Below are 23,006 nucleotides of genomic sequence, written 5' to 3' on the forward strand. Positions count from 1 at the left end.
TGGCGCAGGATAAAGGCATCATGGCAGCTGCCTGGAAAGCGGGCACAGAATTGCATGAAGTGTTTCCGGTAATCACATACGAACTGCACATTGATTGAGTGGAAGCCCTTATGGTTTACGTATTCAGTTGGTTGTCCGGTGGGAGCCTTGATGGCCAAAGGGGTGCAATCTATGACCCCTTGCATCTGTGGGAATCCTGCGATGGAGCCGAAACCGATGGCCCTCTGGGCCTGGCTTTCAGGGTCCATCGTGAAGTGGTTATAGTCACCATCCCTCCAGTCCAGGGCATCAGTGACATCCTTGATGCAGCGGTGCACTGCTGACTCTGTGACCCCACAAAGGTCTCTGGTGAGCCCCTGAAATGATGCAGAGGCATAAAAATTAACAGTCGCTGTCACTTTGAGGGCCACAGGCATAGGATGTCCCCCGAAGCCCCTGGGCTGCAGGTCATCGTTCAGCAGGGCACAGAGATGTGTCACCGCCTCTCTCGACATCTGCAGTTGCCTCTGACACTGGTGCTCTGACATCTGCAGGTATGTCATGCGAGACCTGTAGATGCGTGGCGATCTGTAGTGGGGAGCTCTCTTTGGGTGCTGCTGCTCACAACTGGGGGGCTCTATGTGGGCTGCAACCGCCTGTTGGTTTTGCCTGTGGCGCATAAGGATCCTCATGAGAAGCGGGAAAGTGCATATAGGTTGGAACATCTCCATCACAAAGTTGCAAATAAACTCGGTTCCTTCACTTCTTCAAAGGTATCTAACAGGGCAGAGATTGATGTTGACTGGTACATCAGGTGCTTTCATACATCAGCTATGTGGCATGGCATGGCATGGCATTGCCTGTCTTAGCTCCCACGAAGAGTGGCACTGCATGATCACATAAAGATTGTACAAGCTGCATCGATTGGCCCACCAGACATATATGCTTCACACGCCTACCGTTTCTGGTACTCTCCCTACATACAGGGTGACTCATAGAAACATAGAAAATAGGAGCAGGGGTAGGCCATTTGGCCCTTCGAGCCTGCTCCGCCATTCATTATGATCATGGCTGATCATCCAACTCAGTAACCTGTTCCCTATCCTTTGATCCCTTTCGCCCCAAGAGCTATATCTAACTCCTTCGTGAAAACATATGATGTTTTGGCCTCAACCGCTTTCTGTGGTAGCGAATTCCACAGGCTCACCACTCTCTGGGTGAAGAAATTTCTCCTCATCTCAGTCCTGAATGGTTTACCCCGTATCCTTAGACTATGACCCCTGGTTCTGGACTCCCCCACCATCGGGAACATCCTTCCTGCATCTACCCTGACAAGTCCTGTTAGAATTTTATAGGTTTCTATGAGATCCCCCCTCACTCTTCTGAATTCCAGTGAATATAATCCTAAACGACTCAATCTCTCCTCATATGTCAGTCAGTCCTGCCATCCCAGGAATCAGTCTGGTAAACCTTCACTGCATTCCCTCTATAGCAAAAACATCCTTCCTCAGATAAGGAGACCAAAACTGCACACAATATTCCAGGTGTGGCCCCAAAAAGGCCCTGTATAATTGCAGCAAGATGTCCCTGCTTCTGTACTCGAATCCTCTCGCTATGAAGGCCAACCATTTGCCTTTTTTACCGCCTTTTGGACCTGCATGCTTACCTTCAGCGACTGGTGTATGAGAACACCCAGGTCTCGCTGAATATTCCCCTGTCTCAGTTTATAGCCATTCAGATAATAATCTGCCTTCCTGTTTTTGCTACCAAAGTGGATAACCTCACATTTATCCACATTATACTGCATTTTTACATGGCCAAACCAGCTAGTCATATGACTAACCTGCTGGACAACCTGAGGTTTTTGAATTTGCATTAACAGTTTGGGCAGAAAGCTGTTTGCTCCTGGACAGAGATCTCTCTCCTGTCTGCTCCCATCTCTTTCTCACAAGCCTTTGAATCCATTGAAGACACATGAACCCCAAGAGAGAAAAGTCTCCTACAGAAAACAAGGTTTAAGAAGAATACTGGGCTCCAACGAAAAGCAAGATCTACCTACAATTAAGGACTCTACAGTGAGCTCGAAGAACCGTAACAACAACTCTTCAGATATTGCCTCAAACCTTTCCACTTTATTTTTCTCCTGCTCTTTACTGTCTCTATTTGTATGTGTGTATCACGTATGCATACGAGCATGGGGCGTGGCATGTATCTGTAGGCGCTAACTGAATAAGAGTTTTAAGTTTTAATACATTTCAATTTTTCTTCTTTAAACCTGAAAGCCTGTTTGTGCTGGTTTCTTTGCCTTATAGTTGGAAAGCGGTGAACAAGGATTCACCAAGGGGGAGCTAAAATCACAGTGTGTTTAAAATTACAAGCCCTGTTACAGTAAGACCAGGTGAAGGCTGAAAGGGAACACTAGACCTCTTTCTCACCTGGTTGTAACAACAGCATATAAAATTTAATGAATTGCACCACTTCCGCATCTTACCAGTACCCACATGCACTTTGAGTTGCTTCATGATCAATGTCAATACATGACAGGACTTATTGGCGGATGTGCAATCAGAGTATGCTTTGTTGAAGGACTGTCTTGTGCAAAGGGGCAGGGGCGATTTTGGCGAGAGTGGGCTGAAGAATTTAATTTTTTCCCCTGTGTGAATCAGTAGCTGAACCTTTGAGCTATTAAGGCAACCCTGGTAGCAGTGTACACAGCTTGTCGGGCAAAGAGTGGTCCATCTTCATATTGCTCCTTGTTGTCCTCTTCTTCAATGTTCATCAGAAGAGAACTGATGAGCGTCTTGGTGATCCTCCAGCTCCAATCCTCTGTTACACAAGCTTGTGCAGGATGCAGCACAGCATCAACATTCTGGACACCCTCATTGGCGAGTACTGAAGGGAACTTCCAGTCCTATCTAGGTACCGGAAAGGCATCTTCAATATGCCGATGACTTGCTCTATGATATGCCTGAGTCATGTGTCTCTCATTGTAGTGCTCTTGCGTCTCACTGGTGGGATTCCTCACAGGCATCATGAGACAAGTTTTAAGGGGGTTTCCTTTGTCTCCTGCAAGCTAGCCCTTAACTTTGTTTCCTGGTATGAAAAGGTTTGTAATGTTGGACTGCCACAGTATTACTGTTTCCAGGGAACCTCCTGCATACCTGCACGGTGTGGCACAAACAAGCTGTTCATTAATGGAATGACATTGCTTGTGATTGATAAAACATCCTGGATGATTTGTTGGTCCTTGGATTGGCACATATCTTTAATTGCTGGCACCCTGTACTTGTGGGAAGCCAGCCAGAGGTGCAAATCTGGCTGCCTGCTCATTCTGGCTATTGTCGTAGGGAAATTGATGCAAGTTACCACCCTAGCAAACAACTCTTCCATTACCGCCTGTATCCATTTAAGTGCAGCTGACTATCTCTGGCTCCTTCCGGTGCTCTCAAAGAAATTGAGGTCAGCAGTTATTTTCATAGCAGCGGACGATTTGTGGCCACCAGGGAGCAGCTCTTCTTGAAGGAAGTTGCAGATGTCAATCTGAACCTGCAGAAGAACTATTCTCCAGCTAGGTCAAAGAAGCTGAGCCTCTGCCTGTAGACCCTGTCACATGGGTGGTGCCTCCTCTGTTGCTCTCCTCTCTATTGTTTTCCACTCTGTTTTTCTCCTTGCTGTTCTGCAGATCTGGGTTGTGTGTCTGCAGATCCCACCACTGCATCAGCTTGCTGCTATGGATTGGTGACTGTCTTCTTTGTATGATTGTAACCACCCAAAGGGCTGCCCAGCCTGATGTCCATTTGAAAGCCCCCAAACTTCTGAAACATGCCTCTGATCACAAGAACATCTCTGCAAAACATTTGCCAGAGGTGTGAGAACAGAATTTTCGAGAACAGAATAATATGGGGACATTTAAGGTGAAATAATTAATCAATCATGTATTACTAACAAACTAACCTCGGAGCTGCACAGACAGCTTATCAGAAATAACTTCATAGCTTCAGGGCTGCACAGACAGCTTATCAGTAGAAATAGACTACCAAGCTAAAAACTAACAGGACAGCTGCAGCCTGCCGAAGAGTAGCCTATTGTACAATATTCAGCCCAATGTTCCAAGGAGATAGGTGAATAAGAAACTGCTTGAGGGGAGGGTGACAAGGCAGTACCCCAATCAGGCCCTGACACCAAGAAACTGCAAAGTTTGTAAACCAATTGGGAATATAAAGGGGGTGTCACTGATGTGTATGAAGAACTAAAAGGAAAGGCTTGTTTTCCCTGCTCAGGCAGGAGGAGGTAGGAGAGGGCAGGAGGAGACAAGGGAGAGAAGAGGAGAGGAGAGAAGAGCCCAGGTGTTGTTGCTGTTTGCTTTGCTGATGCTGTAACCAAAGAAGTACTGCAATAAAGTTTCTTAAAGCTACAGTTGGACTTCGTCTCTCTTTGTGTAACTAATGGGATCCAACAGAGGGAATTGAGAACGTAGCTGTAAGCATTGAGCCTTTATTCATATATCAACCAGCTTCTGCCAAGTAGGTTGCTCCCATGCAGACTCGAGTGCCATTGCTCCTTCACTAACAGAGGCAATCAATGGCACGGAGCTGACAACCTTTACGGAGGGCGGAATCGCAGTGGCTCCCTTTCAGTATGCAGAGCTAGGCCCCCTGTAATCCCATCCCCCCTCCCACCTCCCTTCCAGTATGCAGAGCTGTGCCCCCTGTAATCCCATCCCCCCTCCCACCTCCCTTCCAGTATGCAGAGCTGTGCCCCCTGTAATCCCATCCCCCCTCCCACCTCCCTTCCAGTATGCAGAGCTGTGCCCCCTGTAATCCCATCCCCCCCTCCCACCTCCCTTCCAGTATGCAGAGCTGTGCCCCCTGTAATCCCATCCCCCCTCCCACCTCCCTTCAAGTATGCAGAGCAGAGACCCCAATACATCAGGACTTACCTGCACTGTGAGCGAGTACTCCTGCTTCTTATGTCCTGTTGGCTTTTTATGTTTGTGAACGGGTCAGCACATGACAGCATCTGTTCAACGTAAAATGTGGAAGTCTGGAACTAGAGGCGGCAGGATGCATAATCAGGAGAGGTAAGTAGCGCTTTACATATGGTAAATGAGGTGCTGCTGCTAAGCGGCCGGGGGGCCGCACCGAGGTCCACCACCACTGGTAATAGTGGCGGGTCCTGCTCGGCGTCGTGGGTTGAGGAGGGCCTCTCCCACAAGCATTATACGGGCCCCCCGCCACAACCCACGGCGTTGAGGGGCTGGTAAAACTCAGCCCGGAGAGCCCTATACTGACTTAAATCTGCTACTTTTATAAGCTGGGATAAAATCACGTCATAGAATATAGGAACTTAATATAGGAAATGGCCATTCAGCCCCTCAAACCTGCTCCACCATTCAATTAGATCATGGCTGAACTTGAAAGTTCCAATTGTCCTAACAACTACAGCCTTTTGGGGGATAGAGTTCCAGATTTCTTTTACAATTTTTGTGAAGAATTGCTTCCTTATTTTTCTCCGAAATGACCACGCTCTAATTTTAAGATTGTCCTCTTGTTCTTGATTTTCTCCACCAGAGGAAATCTACACCTACCCTACCAAATTCTTTTCAATTTTAAACACCTTGGTCAGATCACCCCTCATCAATCATCAATACGTTAAATATATCAGTGTAACATATAAATCAGGGGTCCTATTGAAAGCACATCATAACAGAGATGTGTCATGTATCAATACGACCTGTACACCAGATATGGTTTGCTATCATATCGTTCACTTCTTAAATTAGTCTGGTGAAATGGGCAGACACAGAACAGATTACATATAATGCAGAAAAGTGGAGAGACAGTATAAACTAAATGATGCTATTTTAAATGGGGTGCAGGAACAGAGAGACCTGGGAGTTTTCAGGCACAAATCTTTGAAGGTGGCAGGACAAGCTGATAAGGCTATTTAAAAAATGACATATGGTATCCTTAGCTTTATAAATAGAGGCATAGAGTACAAAAGCAAAGAAGTTATGCTATAAAACACTGTTTAGCCCTCAGCTAGAATATTGTGTCCAGTCCTGGGCACCACACTTTAGGAAGAATTCCATAGCCTTGGAGAGGGTGCAGAGGAGCTTTGTAAAATGCTCTCAGGGATGAGGGACTTCAGTTACGTGGGGAGACCAGAGAAGCTGGGATTGTTCTCTTTAGAGCAGAGACGGTTAAAGAATACTTTAATAGAGCTGTTCAAAATTATGATAGGTTTTGATAGAATACCAGTTCTGATGAAAGGCTACAGATCTGAAACGTTAACTCTGTTTCTCTCTCCACAGATGCTGCCAGACCTGCTAAGTATTTCCAGCACTTGTTTTTATTTCAGATTTCCAACATCTGCAGTATTTTGCTTTTATTTACCTGGGGGAAACTATTTCCAGTGGCAGGAGGGTCAGTAATCAGAGCATACAGCTTTAAGGTGATTGGCAGAAGAACCAGAGGGGTGATGAGGAGATTTTTTTTTACAGAGAGTTGTTATGATTCAAAATGCACTACCTGAAAAGGAGGTTGAAGCAAATTCAATAGTAACTTCCAAAAGGGTATTGGATAAATACTTGAAGGGGACAAATTTACAAGGCTATGGTGAATGAGCAGGGAAATGGGACTGATTGATTAGCTGTTTCAAAGAACTAGCACGGGCATGATAGACCAAATGACGACCTTCTGCACTACATGATTCCATTGTAATTCTTTGACTGCAGGCAAATCATTTTTGCTGTTGTTATGAGTGTGCTTCTATTTTATTTGCAAAATATGTTTTAAGGACTTATTGTTGAATTATGGGCATTGATTCATCTGGAAGCTTGAAGAGATGCTGAACTTCGTGTTTTTGAAAAGAAGTCACCAGAAGGTTCCTGGACTTGGCTTGTAAATGCGACTTACTAGAAGTCACCTGCCTGTGGATAATCACCCAGGGGTTGTTTTGACTTGGGGAGATATTTACAAAGAAGTGACAGGTCGAAATTTATAGAGGTCAGGAGACTTGACTTCTGGAATGTTTTTAGTTTCAGTTTGAACAGTGACAACAGTCAGTTGTTTTTTGTCTGCCAAAGAAGAAGACCCAACTCGTCTCCATCTCTTGAAAAGAAACCTTGCATTTCCAGTGTGTCAGTTTCCTACTTGCAACTGTTTTTGAAGAAACCCTGTGTATCAAATGTGTGGGAACTGAAACCTTGTTGCTGCATTTCTGCTGTCAGAGCTATCTGAAGCCTCTGTAGCTGCATTTCTTGGAAAGCCTACCCAAACTGATCTTCAGCATCGCCTGGAAAGAACTGTTCCAGGAAGATCCCAGTGACAGCTGTCTATATGCATTGGGGCACCAAACCAAAACCAAGGACAAGTATTCTGCCTAAGTGATTGTTTTTGTTTTCTTTGTAACAGTGCTATAAACAACAATCCCTTTTATTTTTCCTGGTTAACTGATGTATGTGTGTGTGTGAGGGGCTAAGATAAATAAGGGGCTTTAATATTTCAATCTATGTGTGTATGTTTTACTTCATTATTGGTTAAGACTTGTTTTATAGTAAACTGATAATTTTGTTGTTTCTTAAAGAAACCTGGTTGGTGTTTTTTATTCTGGGAAAAATAGAGTATATGATTGATCATATCGGTAAGTGGGAAAATTTTAATATATGTTGCGACCTGTGGAGAAGTGAGACTAGAATAATCAGTGCACTCCTGCTGCCTTGGTCGTAGCACTGTTTCCATGTGTTATGCAGGCCCCCAACTGCCAAAAATGAGGCACATTAATTTTGCCACATGGGCATTAAATTTCAAATTGTTGCTGGGAAGAAGAGAAGGTCTGTTACAAGGGGTTGCCAGGTTCCTGGCTGGAAAGACATTTTTGCATATTAACAGACAGTGTTTGTAGACAAAGGACCATTCCCTGACACTCACAATACATAGAGGAAGAAATGATTATACCAGTCAATCACGTGACTACCTTGCTGGCCAACTTGGGGAGTTTTAAATTGTGGAGACAATGTTTGAACTGGCAGAAAGCTGAATGCTCCTGGATTGAAAAGACCTCTCCTGGCTGGCTCACCACAGTCTCTCCTGTCAGCTTCCATCTCTTTCTCACAGATCTCCAAAACCCACTGTAGACACATGAGCCCCAAGAGAGAAAAATCTCCTACAGTGAACAAGGTTTAAGAAGAATACTGGGCCCCAACGAAAAGCAAGACCTACCTACAATCAAGGACTCTACAGTGAGCTTGAAGAACCGTAACAACAACTCTTCAGATATTGCCTCAAACTTTTCCACTTCATTTTTCTTCTCTTTCTGTCCCTATCTGCATATGTGTATCGCATATGAATGCTAGCATGGGCGCGTCATGTATCTGTAGGCATTAACCAAATTAGAGTTTAAATTTAACTTTAATAAATTTCACTTTTCTTCTTTAAATCTGAGAAAACCTGTTGTGCTGGTTTCTTTGCCATATAATTGGAAAGCAGTGAACAAGGATTCACCAAGGGGGAGCTAAAAACACGGTGTGTTTAAAAATTAAACCCTATTACAGTCAAACCAGGTGAAGGCTGAAAGGGAACCCTAGGACTCTTTCTTACCTGGTCGTAACACATGAGACATCGATGGATGAATTTTTGAATTTTTAGACAGAACACCTCCCTTCCCTCCACACCATGAAAAATGTGCATAAGGCAGTCATACGTAGAAAATAATGAACAATCTGGTATAGGAAATGGCAACAAAGAATGCCCCAAATATAGTCAATTGGGCCAAAGACCCTGTCAATTAAATTTTGAAGTCTCGTTATTTGTGCTTGCATAACTATAAGTAAATGTTTAGTTTGAAAGCCAATTAATTTCTTTTGTCTAAGAAATTCAGCAAGGCCTGAAGATCCACATTGATATTTTTTCAATTGTGTGACATATCAGATTGAGTTTGATTTAATTCAGTGAGAAAAGATCTTTTTGGTAAATCCAAAATACTTTGGCATTTTGGTGAAATAATATGATGAAAGGATCAGTTATACCTGGAATGACAAATTAATTTTTTTGTTTGTTCTCGGATGTGGATGATGTGGACAAGGCCTCATTTTTGCCGATCCCTAGTTGCCCTGTGGTGATGGTGGTGTCATTTTTCCTTAAACTGCTGGTGTTCTTGTGATGGTGTTCCCACAATTGTTTTGGGTCGGGAATTCCATGATTCTGATCCAGCAATGATGAAGGAATGGTCAAGGAATAGTATGTGACTTGGAGGGGAATTTGGAGGTAATGGCTCCCATAATATTGCTGCCTTTATAGGTTGTAGAGTTGCAGGTACTGTTAAAGTAACTTCAGCAAGTTACTGCAGTGTATCGTGTAAATTGTACATAAAGCAGCCGCTATATACTGGTAGTGATAACTTGGAAACAATGTTCTCTTGGTTAAGTAATTGTGCAATAGAAATGATGGTCTATGACTAATCTTGAAATTTCAACTTTACATTTTTGCGCTTTTACTTAAGCCTGGCTCTGCTCTGTTTTACTGTTAGTCTTGGCAATGGCTTACTTGTTACAAAGTTTCACCCAGTAAGTTACTGGTTGAACTGTAAAATGTGTGGCAAGGATTCATGTTGATACTTCATCTAGCTAGCTAGCATATCAGTTGGTGGGGGAAAAGATCAAGAAACTTTATAGACATTTTCTTAACATTCCTGAATACAAATTATTTATAACTAATAATGGATTTTGTCTTTGATTATAATAACTGAGATCTTGAAATATAGGAAGGTGTAGCTTATAAAATGGGTAGAAATCTAAAATAAAATTAACTTGATAACTGGTCAGCTGGTGATATTTAATTTTGTTTTACATCTTTAAATCACAAAATAAAATTAACATTATTCATTAATTAAGACCAAAAGAACAAGGACAGTGTGAAATTGTTCATTCCTGATCTTGGATTGGAGTTAATCATACATTCATTGTCAGTGATGGTTTGTCAAATGGTTTATGTCACAACTAATTACTTGAAATATCTTTCACTTTTTGCTTCTTACTTTGGTGTTAAGTGCAGCCCTGGTTTGCTTCTTATGGACTTGCTACATGAGGCAAGAATGATGGGCTGAAATTTATGAGCGCGCTGCCATACGCAGTGGCATGCTCCGATATCGCCGGTCTTCGTGGATGCGTCGTCACTGAGCTGCCAGGATGTTTCACGCAGGAGCTCTTTTAACTGGATGGTGCGGAGCAGCCGCCCCCGATGATATTGAGGGGGCAGCCACTGCGTCCCCGGGCTGCGTCCCCGGCAATGGCATCCAGCGTCAGTGGCATTTTTAAAGGGCTTCAAGCCCTTAGAGGAAATTTTAGTTTTTAAAAAGACATTTTTATAAATGTGATTTTAAAATTTTAATAAGAGCCGGAGGCCTTTTCAACGCCCGCACCCCCCCCCCCCTTCCCTCCACCAATGTCTGTTTTGGGGTCACCGACCCTAAATGAACTTTATTGCCAATGTGAACTTGTCCCGCTCCCCTGCCGCAACCTCGTAGCATTTGCCCTTCAACCCCTTCCCATCATCCCCACAGCTAATAAAAAGTGTTTTCCCCACTCCCCCGCCCCACCCTGACAATTTCACTCCTCCGCCCTTCCCACCAGTGTCACGCCTTGGAACTCCAAAAGGCGCCCTACAGCCAGCAGCTGGAATATCGGCGTGGTACAGCTGCTGGGACAAGGTAAGTTAATTTACATTTATTTTACTTCATGTTAATATTTAAATGAAGACATTGCTGCCGGTAAAATGCAGTGAGGCCTTACCGGCGTCGGGGGCTGTGACAAGTCTCTCCTAGAATTTTCCATGCCCCCCCTACCACGACTCCCGAAGCCAGAGGCCTCATGAAATTCAGCCCAATGTGCTGTACCCTTCCTTCATTAAGGGAAAGCTGCAAAGGTTCAAACACTAAAGAAGCTGTTATGTGATCTGAATATATAAAATGCAAAGTTTCCAAACCAATTTTATTTTCTGAAGGTTTTGAGTGAAATCTACAGTGTTATTGAATACATCTCACTGTATTATTAATTAGAATGCAATTTATTGTGGTTTCCCTGATTTGGCATATTTATCTGCCAGATTCTTTACACACAACACAAAGGGCTGAATTTAAATAGCTCGCTGCTGTTCTTGGCGGTGAGCTTGAAAAAGTGCACGGCACACACATGAGACGTGCGCTGCGGAGCCGCTGCAATATTTTGCATGGTGGCTCATGAGCGTGGTGGGGCGGAGCGCCCGCCCCCGATGACGTAGAGTGGGGCAAGTGCTCTGTCCCCGGCAACAGTGTCCGGTGCACTGCGCAGGCGTCGGCACCATTTTTGAAGGGCTTCTAGCCTTTGAGTGCCATTTAAAGAGACAGGGTTGTTACAAAATTTCAATAAAATTTTGTTAACACTTCCAATCCCTTCTCCCAGCCCCCAATGATTAAGCCGTTGATTTTTTGTCGTATCACCTCCAAAAAAGTGAGTTTTCACTCACGACCTTTCCCTTGAACTTTATTCCCTTTGACCCTAAACCCCTTCCCAGCATCCCCGCAACCAATCACATTGTATTTTGCATCTCCCCTCCCTGCCCTGAAAAATTCACTCCTCCCCCTCCCCACCAGTGTCACGCCTTGGATCTCTGAATGGAGATCCGAAGGTGCAAGACTTCTGGCAACCAGCCGGAATATCGACGTGGGACTGCCCTCACTACCAGATAAGTATTTATTCATTCATTGTAATGTCATTAGTATATTTAGATTAAGGTAGCACCGTCGAGTGGGGGGTGGGGCGCCCCGAAGTCTCACCGCTGCCGGTAAAATGCGGCGGAGCCTTCCCGGTGCAAGGCCCATGGCGGGCCTCTCCCAGAAGGATTTTCTGGGCTCCCCCGTTATGATCCCTGACGTCAGAGGGCTGGTAAAATTCAGCCCAAACACTTTCTCAGGCAGCTAAGGTAAAGAATTCATCAGAAAAAATGCAGTAATTAACATGATTGGATGCCAATAGCAATTATTAGAGATGAATATTTCTCCAAAAGTGAGACATTGTGGGAAAGAAAGGAGTCAATAGTTTATTTCCATGGAGATGGATCACTGGGCTGAGAGTAATACTTTTTGCTACCTGAGTTACTGGTTCATACACAATACTGTGCCCATTGTTGTGTGTCAGAAGCTTAACATTAGGTGTGATGATCCTCTGAGCTTTTTCTTGTGAGCAAAATATAAAACCACCCTCCATTTCCACAAATCTATCCCCTGAATCTTGAATTTTCTTTTTTACTTCAATTATGTTATTTATTCTTCCTATCTCACCCTCTCTATTACTTAAAACTCTTAATTGAGGTAGCGGTTACTCTAATAATAACAAATATGACATTGCTGTAAGATATTCAGCAGTATCATCTGTAAGGAGGAAGGTAAGAACTAACACTATTTTACTAATGCACCCGATGTAACACCAGCATTTGTTAAACCAAGTGGATTTCAGTCAGACATGATGGGTGGTTGTTGTTCGGCACAGACTCAGTGGGCCGAAGGGCCTGTTTCAGTGCTGTATCTCTCTATCTATGACATTGCAACCTGAGGAAAGTTTTATGAGGATGAAACTCAGCGGAGTGCCAAAGAAGCAAAGTTTAATCACATTTACAGGAGAGTCATGGCAGGCCTCATGAAGATTTAGGTTTCTGTTTGAGATAAACTGTATGAGGAAACTAAACCTTGAGTTAAGTCTATAAAAATATCCAAGTGAGCAGAAATGAAGGTAACACCCTTGCAATAGGGATGAGTTGGAAGGCCTAGTTATAACTGTCATCATTTGGACTTGTACAGCATGATGTGGACCACAATCACTGGCAACAGGAGCAGAATGACATGTTAAGACATGGAAAAGTGAGCAATTCAATCAATAAAGGAGGACCACCAACAAACCAAAAGAATGGAATCCACTGACTGACCCCAATTTAGGAAACCAAAAACCAAATGGACAAGATTTCACTTTTTTTGCTTTACTTTAACAATCAAACCAAAATCAACAAAAATTAAACACGAACTAACAGTTAAATCATGATCTATATATATAGATCTTAAAGTTTATACATTAATTAGCAGATACATCAAGGAAAGTCCTTACAGTCTGCTGATCGGTCTTGCAGCACAACAAAATCAGGATCTTCCTCAGGTAGTTTTTCAAGTCTGATCCTTCAGGATGCAGATATGGAAGTAATGATGTCCTGTCAATCGTGAGCGATGCCATCTTCCCTTTGTCACCTCTCGAATCACTCATCCTTGCCACTACCGTGGCTCTGCTGTTAACCTTTCAGTCACTGAAGGCAATGACAGCAACTTGTATATCCCAAGGATCAGCTACCAGAAAACAGGTTCCAATGCAGAGAGCTTGTCCTTTTAACCAACAGCTTCCAGCTTTTTTTTTTTAGCACAGCAGCCCTGGGAGACTCTTCCAAAACAACACCCAGCTTTTCAACTTTTCAGTCTCTAAACAACCAACCTCCCAACTTTGCCAGCTGGCTTCTTGTGAAAACCACACAGCCTTTTCCTGGTTTAACACAGTTGTTTTCTTGGCAAACTCACATAGCTTTTCCTTTGCTGGCTTAACACCCTGTGTAGTTTCTTAACACATTGAAACTAAAAACTGCCAGTCACATATATTTGGTTATAAAAAAAACTTGGTTTTTCCCTCAGTCACAAGACTGCTTGGGATGAATTTTATCAGCGCGCCATGCTCCGTGGCGGCGCGCTCTGAAGTCAGTGGCCTTCCGACATGGAAACGCCGCCACAGAGCCCCCGCGATGTTATGTGCGGGGGCTCAGTTAAATTGAGGGGGTGGAGCAACCGCCCCCAATGACATAGAGGGGGCGGCCACCGCATCCCCAGCAACGGCATCCGGCATCACCCCACAGGCGCTGGCGCCATTTTTAAAGGTCTTGAAGTCCTTCAGTGACAGTTAAGTTTTTAAAGTGACACGGTTTCAATTCAATTACAATAAAATGTTATTAAATCTTCAAATCCCCTCTCCCCCCCCCATGCATAAATAGCTGGTTTCATGCCCTATCCCCCCCAAAAAAAGGTGAGATCTCACTCTCGACCTTTTCCTCCTGAACTTTATTCCCTTTGACCCTAAACCCCTTCGCACCATCCCCACAGCCAATAAAGATTGTTTTTCCCACCCCCCCTCACACGTTGATAATTTTATTCCTCCCCCCTCCCCACCAGTGTCTTGCCTTGGAACTCTGTACGGAGTTACAAAGGTGCACGCACGCTATGGGCCGGGGCTGTAAAATCGGCGTGGGATGGCCGCCGGCAACAGGTAACATTTGCATTTTAAATAACCACATTTCTCCATTTTACTGAAGTCCCCACCGCCAAGTGGCAGGCGGGCCGAACCGAGGCCTCGCTGCCGCCGCCGATATCCAGCAGGGCCTTCTCAGCATTGTGGGATGTGGCTGTCCACTCCCCCTAGCATTTTATGGGCCTCCCTGCCAATAATCAATGGCGTCGCGGGGCTGGTAAAATCCAGCCCTTTGTTTGTCTAACCTGGGTTGAACTTGGAAATCCCCCAGCCTCAATTTAAGGACCCTCTCTCAAACACAAACACAAGCTGTACAGAACTCAGTTTACACATGAAGACTCCATAACAATATGTTAAAACCTCCTGAAGGGCACGATAGGAAAACAGGCTTTGTGTCAGTATTACATGGATAGAAAAATAATCATTGTCCTATTCGGCATGGCCTGCCACATCTTTGGGCTAGATTTTTTTTGAGTTCTGTGTCACCAGCTACTCCTGTAAGTGGGTCTTGTGTACTCAACAATCTAGAATTCACTTCTTCCTGCCCAATAATGAGACCCAGGAACTGGAACAGGGATTTCTTATTCTGTACACCAACTACTGTGCAACAGCCCCGACAAACAAATTTCTCTGCAGCACCTGTGGAAGAGCCTGTCACTCCAGAATTGGCCTTTATAGCCACTCCAGGCGCTGCTTCACAAACCACTGACCACCTCCAGGCGCGTATCCATTGTTTCTCGAGATAAGGAGGCCCAAAAGAAAGAAAGAAAGAAGAACACCAACTACTATCATATTTGTAGTAGAATTCAGCTAGTAGAGATCTAGAGAGGTCTGGTTTAAGAACTCACAATTTTAATGAATGCAAGGGTTGAAATTTGTGGATAGTACAATTAACATTAAACATAGTGACAAGCACGGAAGATAAGCTCTGGCCTGCTGCAGTCATATCTAGTGTAAAGAAGGGAGACAATATGATAACAAAAGAGAATGTAAGAGTTAGGGAAAAAAATGGAGCACTTTAAGATTATAATTAAATGTAATTGCTAAACAAATTGAAAGCATGATTGAACCAAAAAAAGTGCCCCAAAAGGTAATTAACACACGTAAAATATAAGTGGATTTGAAGGAAAGACTGATGAATATGAAAAACAAAACATATGCTAAGTAAGCAGAAGATTAAATAAGAAAGCATATGTAATTTAAAAAAAAAAATGTCTTCTGTGCTTCAAATAGAAAGAATCACCCAAAACTGTATACCATTGTACACATTGGAATGTGGAATAGGTTACCTCTAGAATTAAACCTGGCAATTGCTCTTGGCAATATTAGTGGAGTAATTTATTCTCTGACACTCCTCCGTCAGCAATTTGAACTAATAAATGGTTAATATCTGTTAAAATGTCCTAACAATGTATTGAGCATGTGTCCATTAATACCATAAGCTGCAATTTTCTATGTTTTAGTGCACAAAAATTAATCCACTCTCAGCAGTTCTTTTTTTCTCTACTTAGGAAATTGTATTAGTCGTTTTTTTCGGTGCTGAATATATGGTACGACTGTGGTCTGCAGGCTGCAGAAGTAAATATGTTGATGTTAAAGGAAGACTTCGGTTTGCCAGAAAACCTATTTCAATTATAGGTGAGGATTTCATGGAATTTCTTTCAATTATCTTAACTTTAAACTTATGTTTAAATCAAAGCCAAGTATACATTCTTGAAGTAATTGACAAGCAGAACATCCTGTGGTTCTGGATAGGTATCTGAATTTGTGACAAATACCAACATATAAAAAAACTGCAACGCAGTATAGATTTATTATTTCATTATAAAAAATGGTTCAGTGACAGATATGGAACATCTGAATGATATAGAATAAAGTTTGAATACACTAAGTGCTCTTTTTTTATTGAAGGGAAAAGATGATTAAGCTTGGGGGTGAAAGGTCAGGACAGGCAAAAATGCTTTTTTGTGGGGGAAGGGGAAATAAATTTATTGTGTTTGATGTTTGGGGGTTGGAAGAGGGTATTTGATGTGAACTTTTCTGTTTTTATTCAAATTAAAGGTAATGTTGCCTTTAAACATTCAAATGATCTGTCAGCGCTTGAAGCCCTTTAAAAATGGCACCGCCACCTATGCGGTGGTGCCGCTCACCATTGCCGGGGATGGAGTGGCCAGTCCCTCTACGCCATCGGGGGTGGCCAACCCGCCCCTCCACTTAAATGAGCCCCCGCACATAATATAGCGGGGGCTCAGTGATGGCCGATCTGCACAGGTGGACTACCAACCTCATAGCGCCACGATTTGTGGTGCGCTCGTAAAATTAAGGCCATTATCTTGGTAAAGAGAGTAAATCTAGCATCAACCCAGGCCATTCCTGAGTCACAGAAGAACATGAGAGTAGGCTCCTTGATTGCTCTTTCAACTGCTGTGGGGAAAAATATAACTTGGGTGAAGTTCTGGATATGTTTTTACTATTAATAAGTTTTAATTTTCATTGAGCTTGAAATAAAATAAAAATTATAGTTTACAACGCACTCAAACTATTTGAAAATTGTTCGATGTGTTGTTTTTGAATGTTTACCACCAATGTAATGAATCTTTGTGCCATTATCTTGAAAAGATTTACATAATTTCTTAGTCATGTTATATTTGAAATTAATTAGCATGCTTGATTTTGACTTGCAGATCTGATTGTAGTGATTGCATCCATTATAGTGCTCAGCGTTGGATCAAATGGCCAGGTGTTTGCCACATCTGCCATCAGGTATTTCTCTACAGTTTTACAAATTAAAATGAACCAGGACAACAGACACAAATCATTTCTGTCCTTGGACCAATTAGATTGTGGAATTCAGCAGCTATGGAGCAGAGTTCTGTTTGTTGTAAAACTTGGAATAGATTATAGTGAGATCCATATCAGTGTTGGGCAACATTGTAAAACCTTTGGTATATTTACAGATATATACTGCATTTGCAACCTAATTTTGAAATGATTTATCATTAAATGTTTAGATTTTTTTGAGAGCATTATTACGCTAGGATCCAATGACCAAGATTTTGGAGATATGCAATTTTTTTTACAGCATTTGCTGATCAGGTTCCTCAGTGCTTAATTAGAATAGGGATAATCTGAGGCAGTGCTACCATTAGCGGTTAATGTGAATGAAATGCTCCAGTATGGCTTTCCAGTCCTTAACAACTTCCTCTTATTTAGTTCTATTTGTCTTTGTGAAATTTGTAAATTCTGCCACTTTTTGGTCACTTGTGGTTTTCTGCTGGTATGTCAAAATTTTGAATTTTTGGCTAATTAAAATCTCCAAATTTGCTATGTTTGCCCTTTTTTTGTATGTTTGTCCTTTGTGTGCAGCCCTGGGGGGAAAATTTGTTCAAAACAGTGCTAAGCAGACAATGTTGATTCCCTTGGAGCAGGCATTGATGCTGGCTGCTACTTGTGTAGCCTCCGCGGTGGTCGTCAATGATGTCAATGAAGTAATAGCCAACGGCCAGCAGTGCTGTCTGCCCCCGGGGAATTGACGTAAGTCTGCATAGCACCACTAGAAGTGACACTTGATGAATGAATTTTTCCTCCCTAGTTACCATAGGGTAACTGAGAATTGCAGAAGCTTTTCACATCCGAAAAATACCAGCTTAGAATTTTTCCTTACCCTGAGACTTCTGTGCCATTCTACTGCAGCACAGTTTCAATTTACTGCTTTTGCTATGCTAAAGTACTTAATATCATCCGCTGACAGCACTGGGGGAGAGGTACGAGCCTACATAAAGGTTTATTAGCAATGCCATGGACAATCAACTAGCATTAAATACTTTGGGCTGAATTTTATTAGTGTGCTGCAAATCGCAGCAGCGTACTTTGAACTCGGCGGCCTTCCAACACAGAAGCGCCGCTGCTGAGCCCCCGCGATATTTCATGGGAGGGTTCATTTAAATGGAAGGGGCGGAGCGGCCGCCTCCGATGACATAAAGGGGGCGGTCACTCCATCTATGGCAATGGCATTCGGCGCCACCACGCAGGCGTACACCATTTTTAAAGGGCTTCAAGCCCTTAGGATGAATTTGAATTTTTAAAGGGTTGTCACTACACATTTTATTGAAAAAAATATTAAAAGCTGGAGGCCCTTTCCGAACCCCACAATGATTTTTTTTTATTGTCTGATCTGAATAAAATGTATTTCAGTCCCAACACAAACTTTCCCCCCCAACCTCATCAAATGTGCCCTTCAATCCCTTCCCACCATTCCCACAGCCAATAAAAATTGTTTTTCCCGATCCCCACCCCCCACACAGATAATTTCAATTCTCCCCCCTCCCCACCAGTGTCTGGCCTCGGAACTCCTAACAGAGTTCCGAAGGTGCGCGAGTTGCGTCTGGCGGCTGTAAAATTGGCGTGGGACGGTCACCAAGAGCAGGTAAGGTAATTAGCATTTTGTTTCAATGAATTTAAATATGTAAATGAAGGCCTCACTGCCCAGCGGCACAGGGGCCGCACTGAGGCCTCGCCGCCACCGGTAAAATGCGGTGGGGCATTCTCGGCATCGTGGTTTGTGGCGGACCTCTCCCGCAAGTATTTTACGGGCCCCACTGCCACGACCCCCAATGTTGAAGGGCTGGTAAAATTCCGCCCAAAGTGTACAAAAGCAAGGAAGTTATGATGAAACTTTATAAAACTTTGGTTCAGCCTCAGCTGGAGTATTGTGTCCAATTCTGGGTACCGCACTTTAGGAAGGATGTGAAGGCTTTAAAGAGGGTGCAGAAAAGCTTTATGAGAATGGTTCCAGGGATGAGGGACTTCAGTTACATGGATAGATTGGAGAAGCTGGGATTGTTCTCCTTGGAGAAGAGAGGGTTGAGAGGAGATTTTGATAGAAGTGTTCAAAATCATGAGGGATCTGAACAGAGTAGATAAAGGGACACTGTTCCCATTGGCAGAAGGATTGAGAACCAAAGGACACCAATTTAAGATGATTGGCAAAAGGAGCAATGGTGACATGAGGAAAAACTTTTTTGTGTAGCGAGTGGTTAGGATCTGGAATGGACTACCTGAGAATGTGGTAGAGGCAGATTTATTCATGGCTTTCAAAGGGGAGTTGGATAAGCACCTGAAGAGAAAAAGATTTGCATGGCTACGGGGAAAGATGGGAAAATGGGACGTAGCTGAGTTGCTCTTGCAGAGAGCTGGCATGGTCACAATGGACTGAATAGCGTCCTTCCGTGCTGTAATCATTCTATGATTCTATGATTCATTAGTACTCAATCTGCTGTTACTGGAGGAAAGAAAGTTATAAATGAATTGTAAAAAAATCTTCCAATGGAAAGTCATAGACATCAAAGGCTGAGAATTGAGAATGGCATTGAGTTTTTTTTTAAATCTGAGGTTTTTTTTAACTTGTAAAACATTTTTTCCTCCAGCAATGACATTTATTGTTGGAAGATTTGACTTGGGTGGGAATAATACTGGCTAAGAAGGAAGGGCGAGTGTGGAAGGAACAGTGTTGAGTACTCCTCTGTAACTAATTCAACTTTAATAATGGTTGCTGTTGCATGCCAATACAGACTACTTACAGACTGGATAACAACCTTTATGAAATCTAGGATGGATGTACAGCTTTTAGCCGCAAAATATTTCATTGTCTGTCAGAGCTACTGCTTTGGACTTAAAGGGAACGAATGCAAAATAGACTATAATCATACAAGCCTATAATCTAATGACCTCAAAAAATATTTGCATACCTGTGTCTGAAAGCGCTGATATCCATTTTAGCATTTAGTTTAATCTCTTACCAAAATGGAACCATGTACATTGAGGAAAGACACACAGTTGCAAATTTGAGATGGGCAAGGATTGAAAATGGAAATGTTGGAAAACATGAGTTGACAAAATTAAATGGCCTTTTTACTGTATTTAGGACTTAGAACAATATGGCATGACACTATGACATGGACGAAAATATTTAGCAAGGAATTTAGGTAGAAATTATTTCCTGAGCACAGTAATTTTATGCATCCCTTGTTACCTTGTGTTTTAATGCACTTGCAAGTTGGCTGTACTTTTAAAAAATTCAACAAGTTTTTGCTGTAGGAAGGTGGAAGGGGGAGATATAGTATGCAATATGATTGGAAAAGGCAAATTTCAGAATTTAATTTTGTAAAGAATTAAGAATTTGAAGCAGGGGCTAGAAAATTCAATTGTCATATATCACTTTATGAACTGTACTATAGTCAAAATTGTATTTGGAACATTGGACCATATTGCGCTTCTTTTTCATACCCTAAATGTTTGAAGAGGCTGAAACTGCTACTAATTGGAATATCTCATCAATATTAATGAAGTGGTAAACTGTTATAAAGTAACAACATAATAACATAAGAAACAGAAACAGAAATAGACCATACAGCCCCACAAGCCTGCTGTGCCATTCAATACAATTATGGCTAATCTTCTTCCTCAACTCTATTTTCCCTCCCACTCCCCATATCCCTTGATTCCCTAAGAGACGAAAAATCTCTCTATCTCAGCCTTAAGATACTGAACGATGGAGCATCCACAACCCTAGGGGAAGATAATTCTAAAGATTCAGAACCCTCTGAGTTAAGAAATGTCCCCTCATCTCAGTCCTAAATGATGGACCCTTTATCCTGAGACTGTGTGCTCATGTTCTAGATTCCCCAGCCAGGGGAAATAACCTCTCAGTGTTTACCCTATCAAACCCCTTCAAAATCGTGTATGTTTCAATGAGATCACATCGCATTCTTCCAAACTCCAGAGAGTATAGACCCAATTTACTCAGCCTTTCATCATAGGACAACCCTGTCATCCTGGGAACACTCTAGTGAACCTTCGCTGTACCGCCAATGCATGGATAATCTTCCTTAAATATGGAGACCAAAACTAAGCACAGTACTCCAGGGGCTGTATTTTATCAGCCTGCCGCACATCACAGCGGTGCACTTTAAAGCCAGTGGTCCGCCTGCTTGCAGCGGCTGCTGCTGAGCTCCTGCAATATTTCACACGGGGGCTCATTTAAATGGTGGGAGCGGCCACTCCATCCCAGGCAGCGGCGTCTGGCGCCACTGTGCAGGTGCTGGCGCCATTTTTAAAGGGCTTCAGGCCCTTCACTTTCATTTACATCTTTAAAGCTGCCGTTTCATAGAAAGTGCAGAAAATTGTAATTTATCTTTGATTACCTTCTTCTCCCCCCCCCCACTGAGTTCTCATTTCATAAGTGGACATTTCCCCCCAAAAACCACTTTGGAAAATGCCGACCTTTAACCCCCCACCTTCAGAACATTTGACCCACAACCCATTCCCACCATCCCACAACCAATCGGAGTGGTTTTCCCCACTCCCACACCTGTCCTGACCTAAAAATTAAACTCCTCTCCCCTTCCACCAGTGTCTCGCCTTGAATCCCCAAACGGGGATCGGAAGGTGCGTAACTCCGGCCACTGGCCGGAATATCGTTGTGGTATGGCCGCGCATCCAGGGAAGGTAATTAACGTTTATGTGCATGAGTTTTATTAGACAAATGAAGGCCCCACCACTTGGCAGCGAGGGGCTGCACCGAGGCCTCACTGCCGCCAGTAAAATGCGGCAGGGCCTTCTTGGCGTTGCGGATCGTAGCGGGCCTCTCCTAGAAGAATTTTCCGGACCCCCTTGCCAGAGGACTCATAAAATTCATCCCCAGGTGCGGTCTCACCAAAGACCTATATAATTGTAGTAAGCCTTCCTTATTCTTGGACTCCAATCCCTTTGCGATAAAGGCCAACACGCCATTTGCCTTCTTAATTGCTTGCTGTATCTGCAACAAAAACTATATTGGGATGGACTTTGATTTGAAGGAAATAATTTTTTAAAAAATCAGAGGTTTAATTGTACTATTTACTAAAGCACAACATTTATAAGTTTTTCGTTTTTTAGTGGGATTGATCCTATTTTGTGATTTCAGGGGTATTCGTTTCCTTCAGATCTTACGGATGTTGCATGTGGATCGGCAAGGTGGCACTTGGAGACTTTTAGGATCTGTTGTTTTCATTCATCGCCAGGTATGCTGCTCTTCTAAGCAAGCAAGATCCAGTGGGATCCATCTTTAAATATTCAGAATGAGCTCTGATGATGTCATTGTGCGCAACTGTTATTCTAACTGTAGGCTTGAGTGGATAAAGTGATTGTGACTTTCTTGCCATGTCCACCTAACGGGAAGAGGACTTGGAGCCAGAAGAGGCCCAAAAAGATCATTTATTTTTATTAACTTTCCTTGTAGGGCCAGGAGGACGAGGAGTGCTCCTCCCAACTCCATAAGAAAAGTTTAGCTCTCTCCTGACCTGGGCTTCTGCCCCCAATCATGTGGCCCTCCCGAAATCCTTTTCCTATAGCCTACCACTCCTTTGTTCCTCAGCGGCAAACCTCTGCTGCCCAGTATTACCCTTTTGCCTGTCAGATGCTGATCCCCACCAGTTCAAGCAGGAAACTGACCAGAAGCATGCAGACGAAGCCAGGAAATTAAAATCTCCCGAAACTTGTACTGCTGAGGTCCAGAAAGTTTGCTGCCTGCTTCTGTGCCTACCTGATTTTTGCCCTGAGTTAAAGTTGAGAGTTTCGTTGCTGCCATTTTGCAGATCCAAATGTTTTCTTGCTCCAGTGTTAAAATAGCTTTATGTAGTCTTGTTACTGAGAGCTTTTATTCAAAAAGGAAAGTCTAACA

General features: G+C 43.0%; 1 protein-coding gene across 1 annotated transcript in view; it reads left to right on the plus strand.

The window, feature by feature from the left end:
• kcnq1.2 (potassium voltage-gated channel, KQT-like subfamily, member 1.2) overlaps nucleotides 1-23,006 on the plus strand; it is a 1,015,894-nt gene that overhangs the window by 143,698 nt on the left and 849,190 nt on the right. The window contains exons 4-6 of the mRNA XM_068050636.1: nucleotides 15,799-15,925; nucleotides 16,972-17,050; nucleotides 22,251-22,347. Coding sequence (XP_067906737.1) covers nucleotides 15,799-15,925; nucleotides 16,972-17,050; nucleotides 22,251-22,347 — 303 coding nt within the window. The remainder of the gene's footprint in view (nucleotides 1-15,798; nucleotides 15,926-16,971; nucleotides 17,051-22,250; nucleotides 22,348-23,006) is intronic.

Source organism: Heterodontus francisci, chromosome 18 (assembly GCF_036365525.1).
Source record: "Heterodontus francisci isolate sHetFra1 chromosome 18, sHetFra1.hap1, whole genome shotgun sequence".
Classification (NCBI taxonomy): domain Eukaryota; kingdom Metazoa; phylum Chordata; class Chondrichthyes; order Heterodontiformes; family Heterodontidae; genus Heterodontus; species Heterodontus francisci.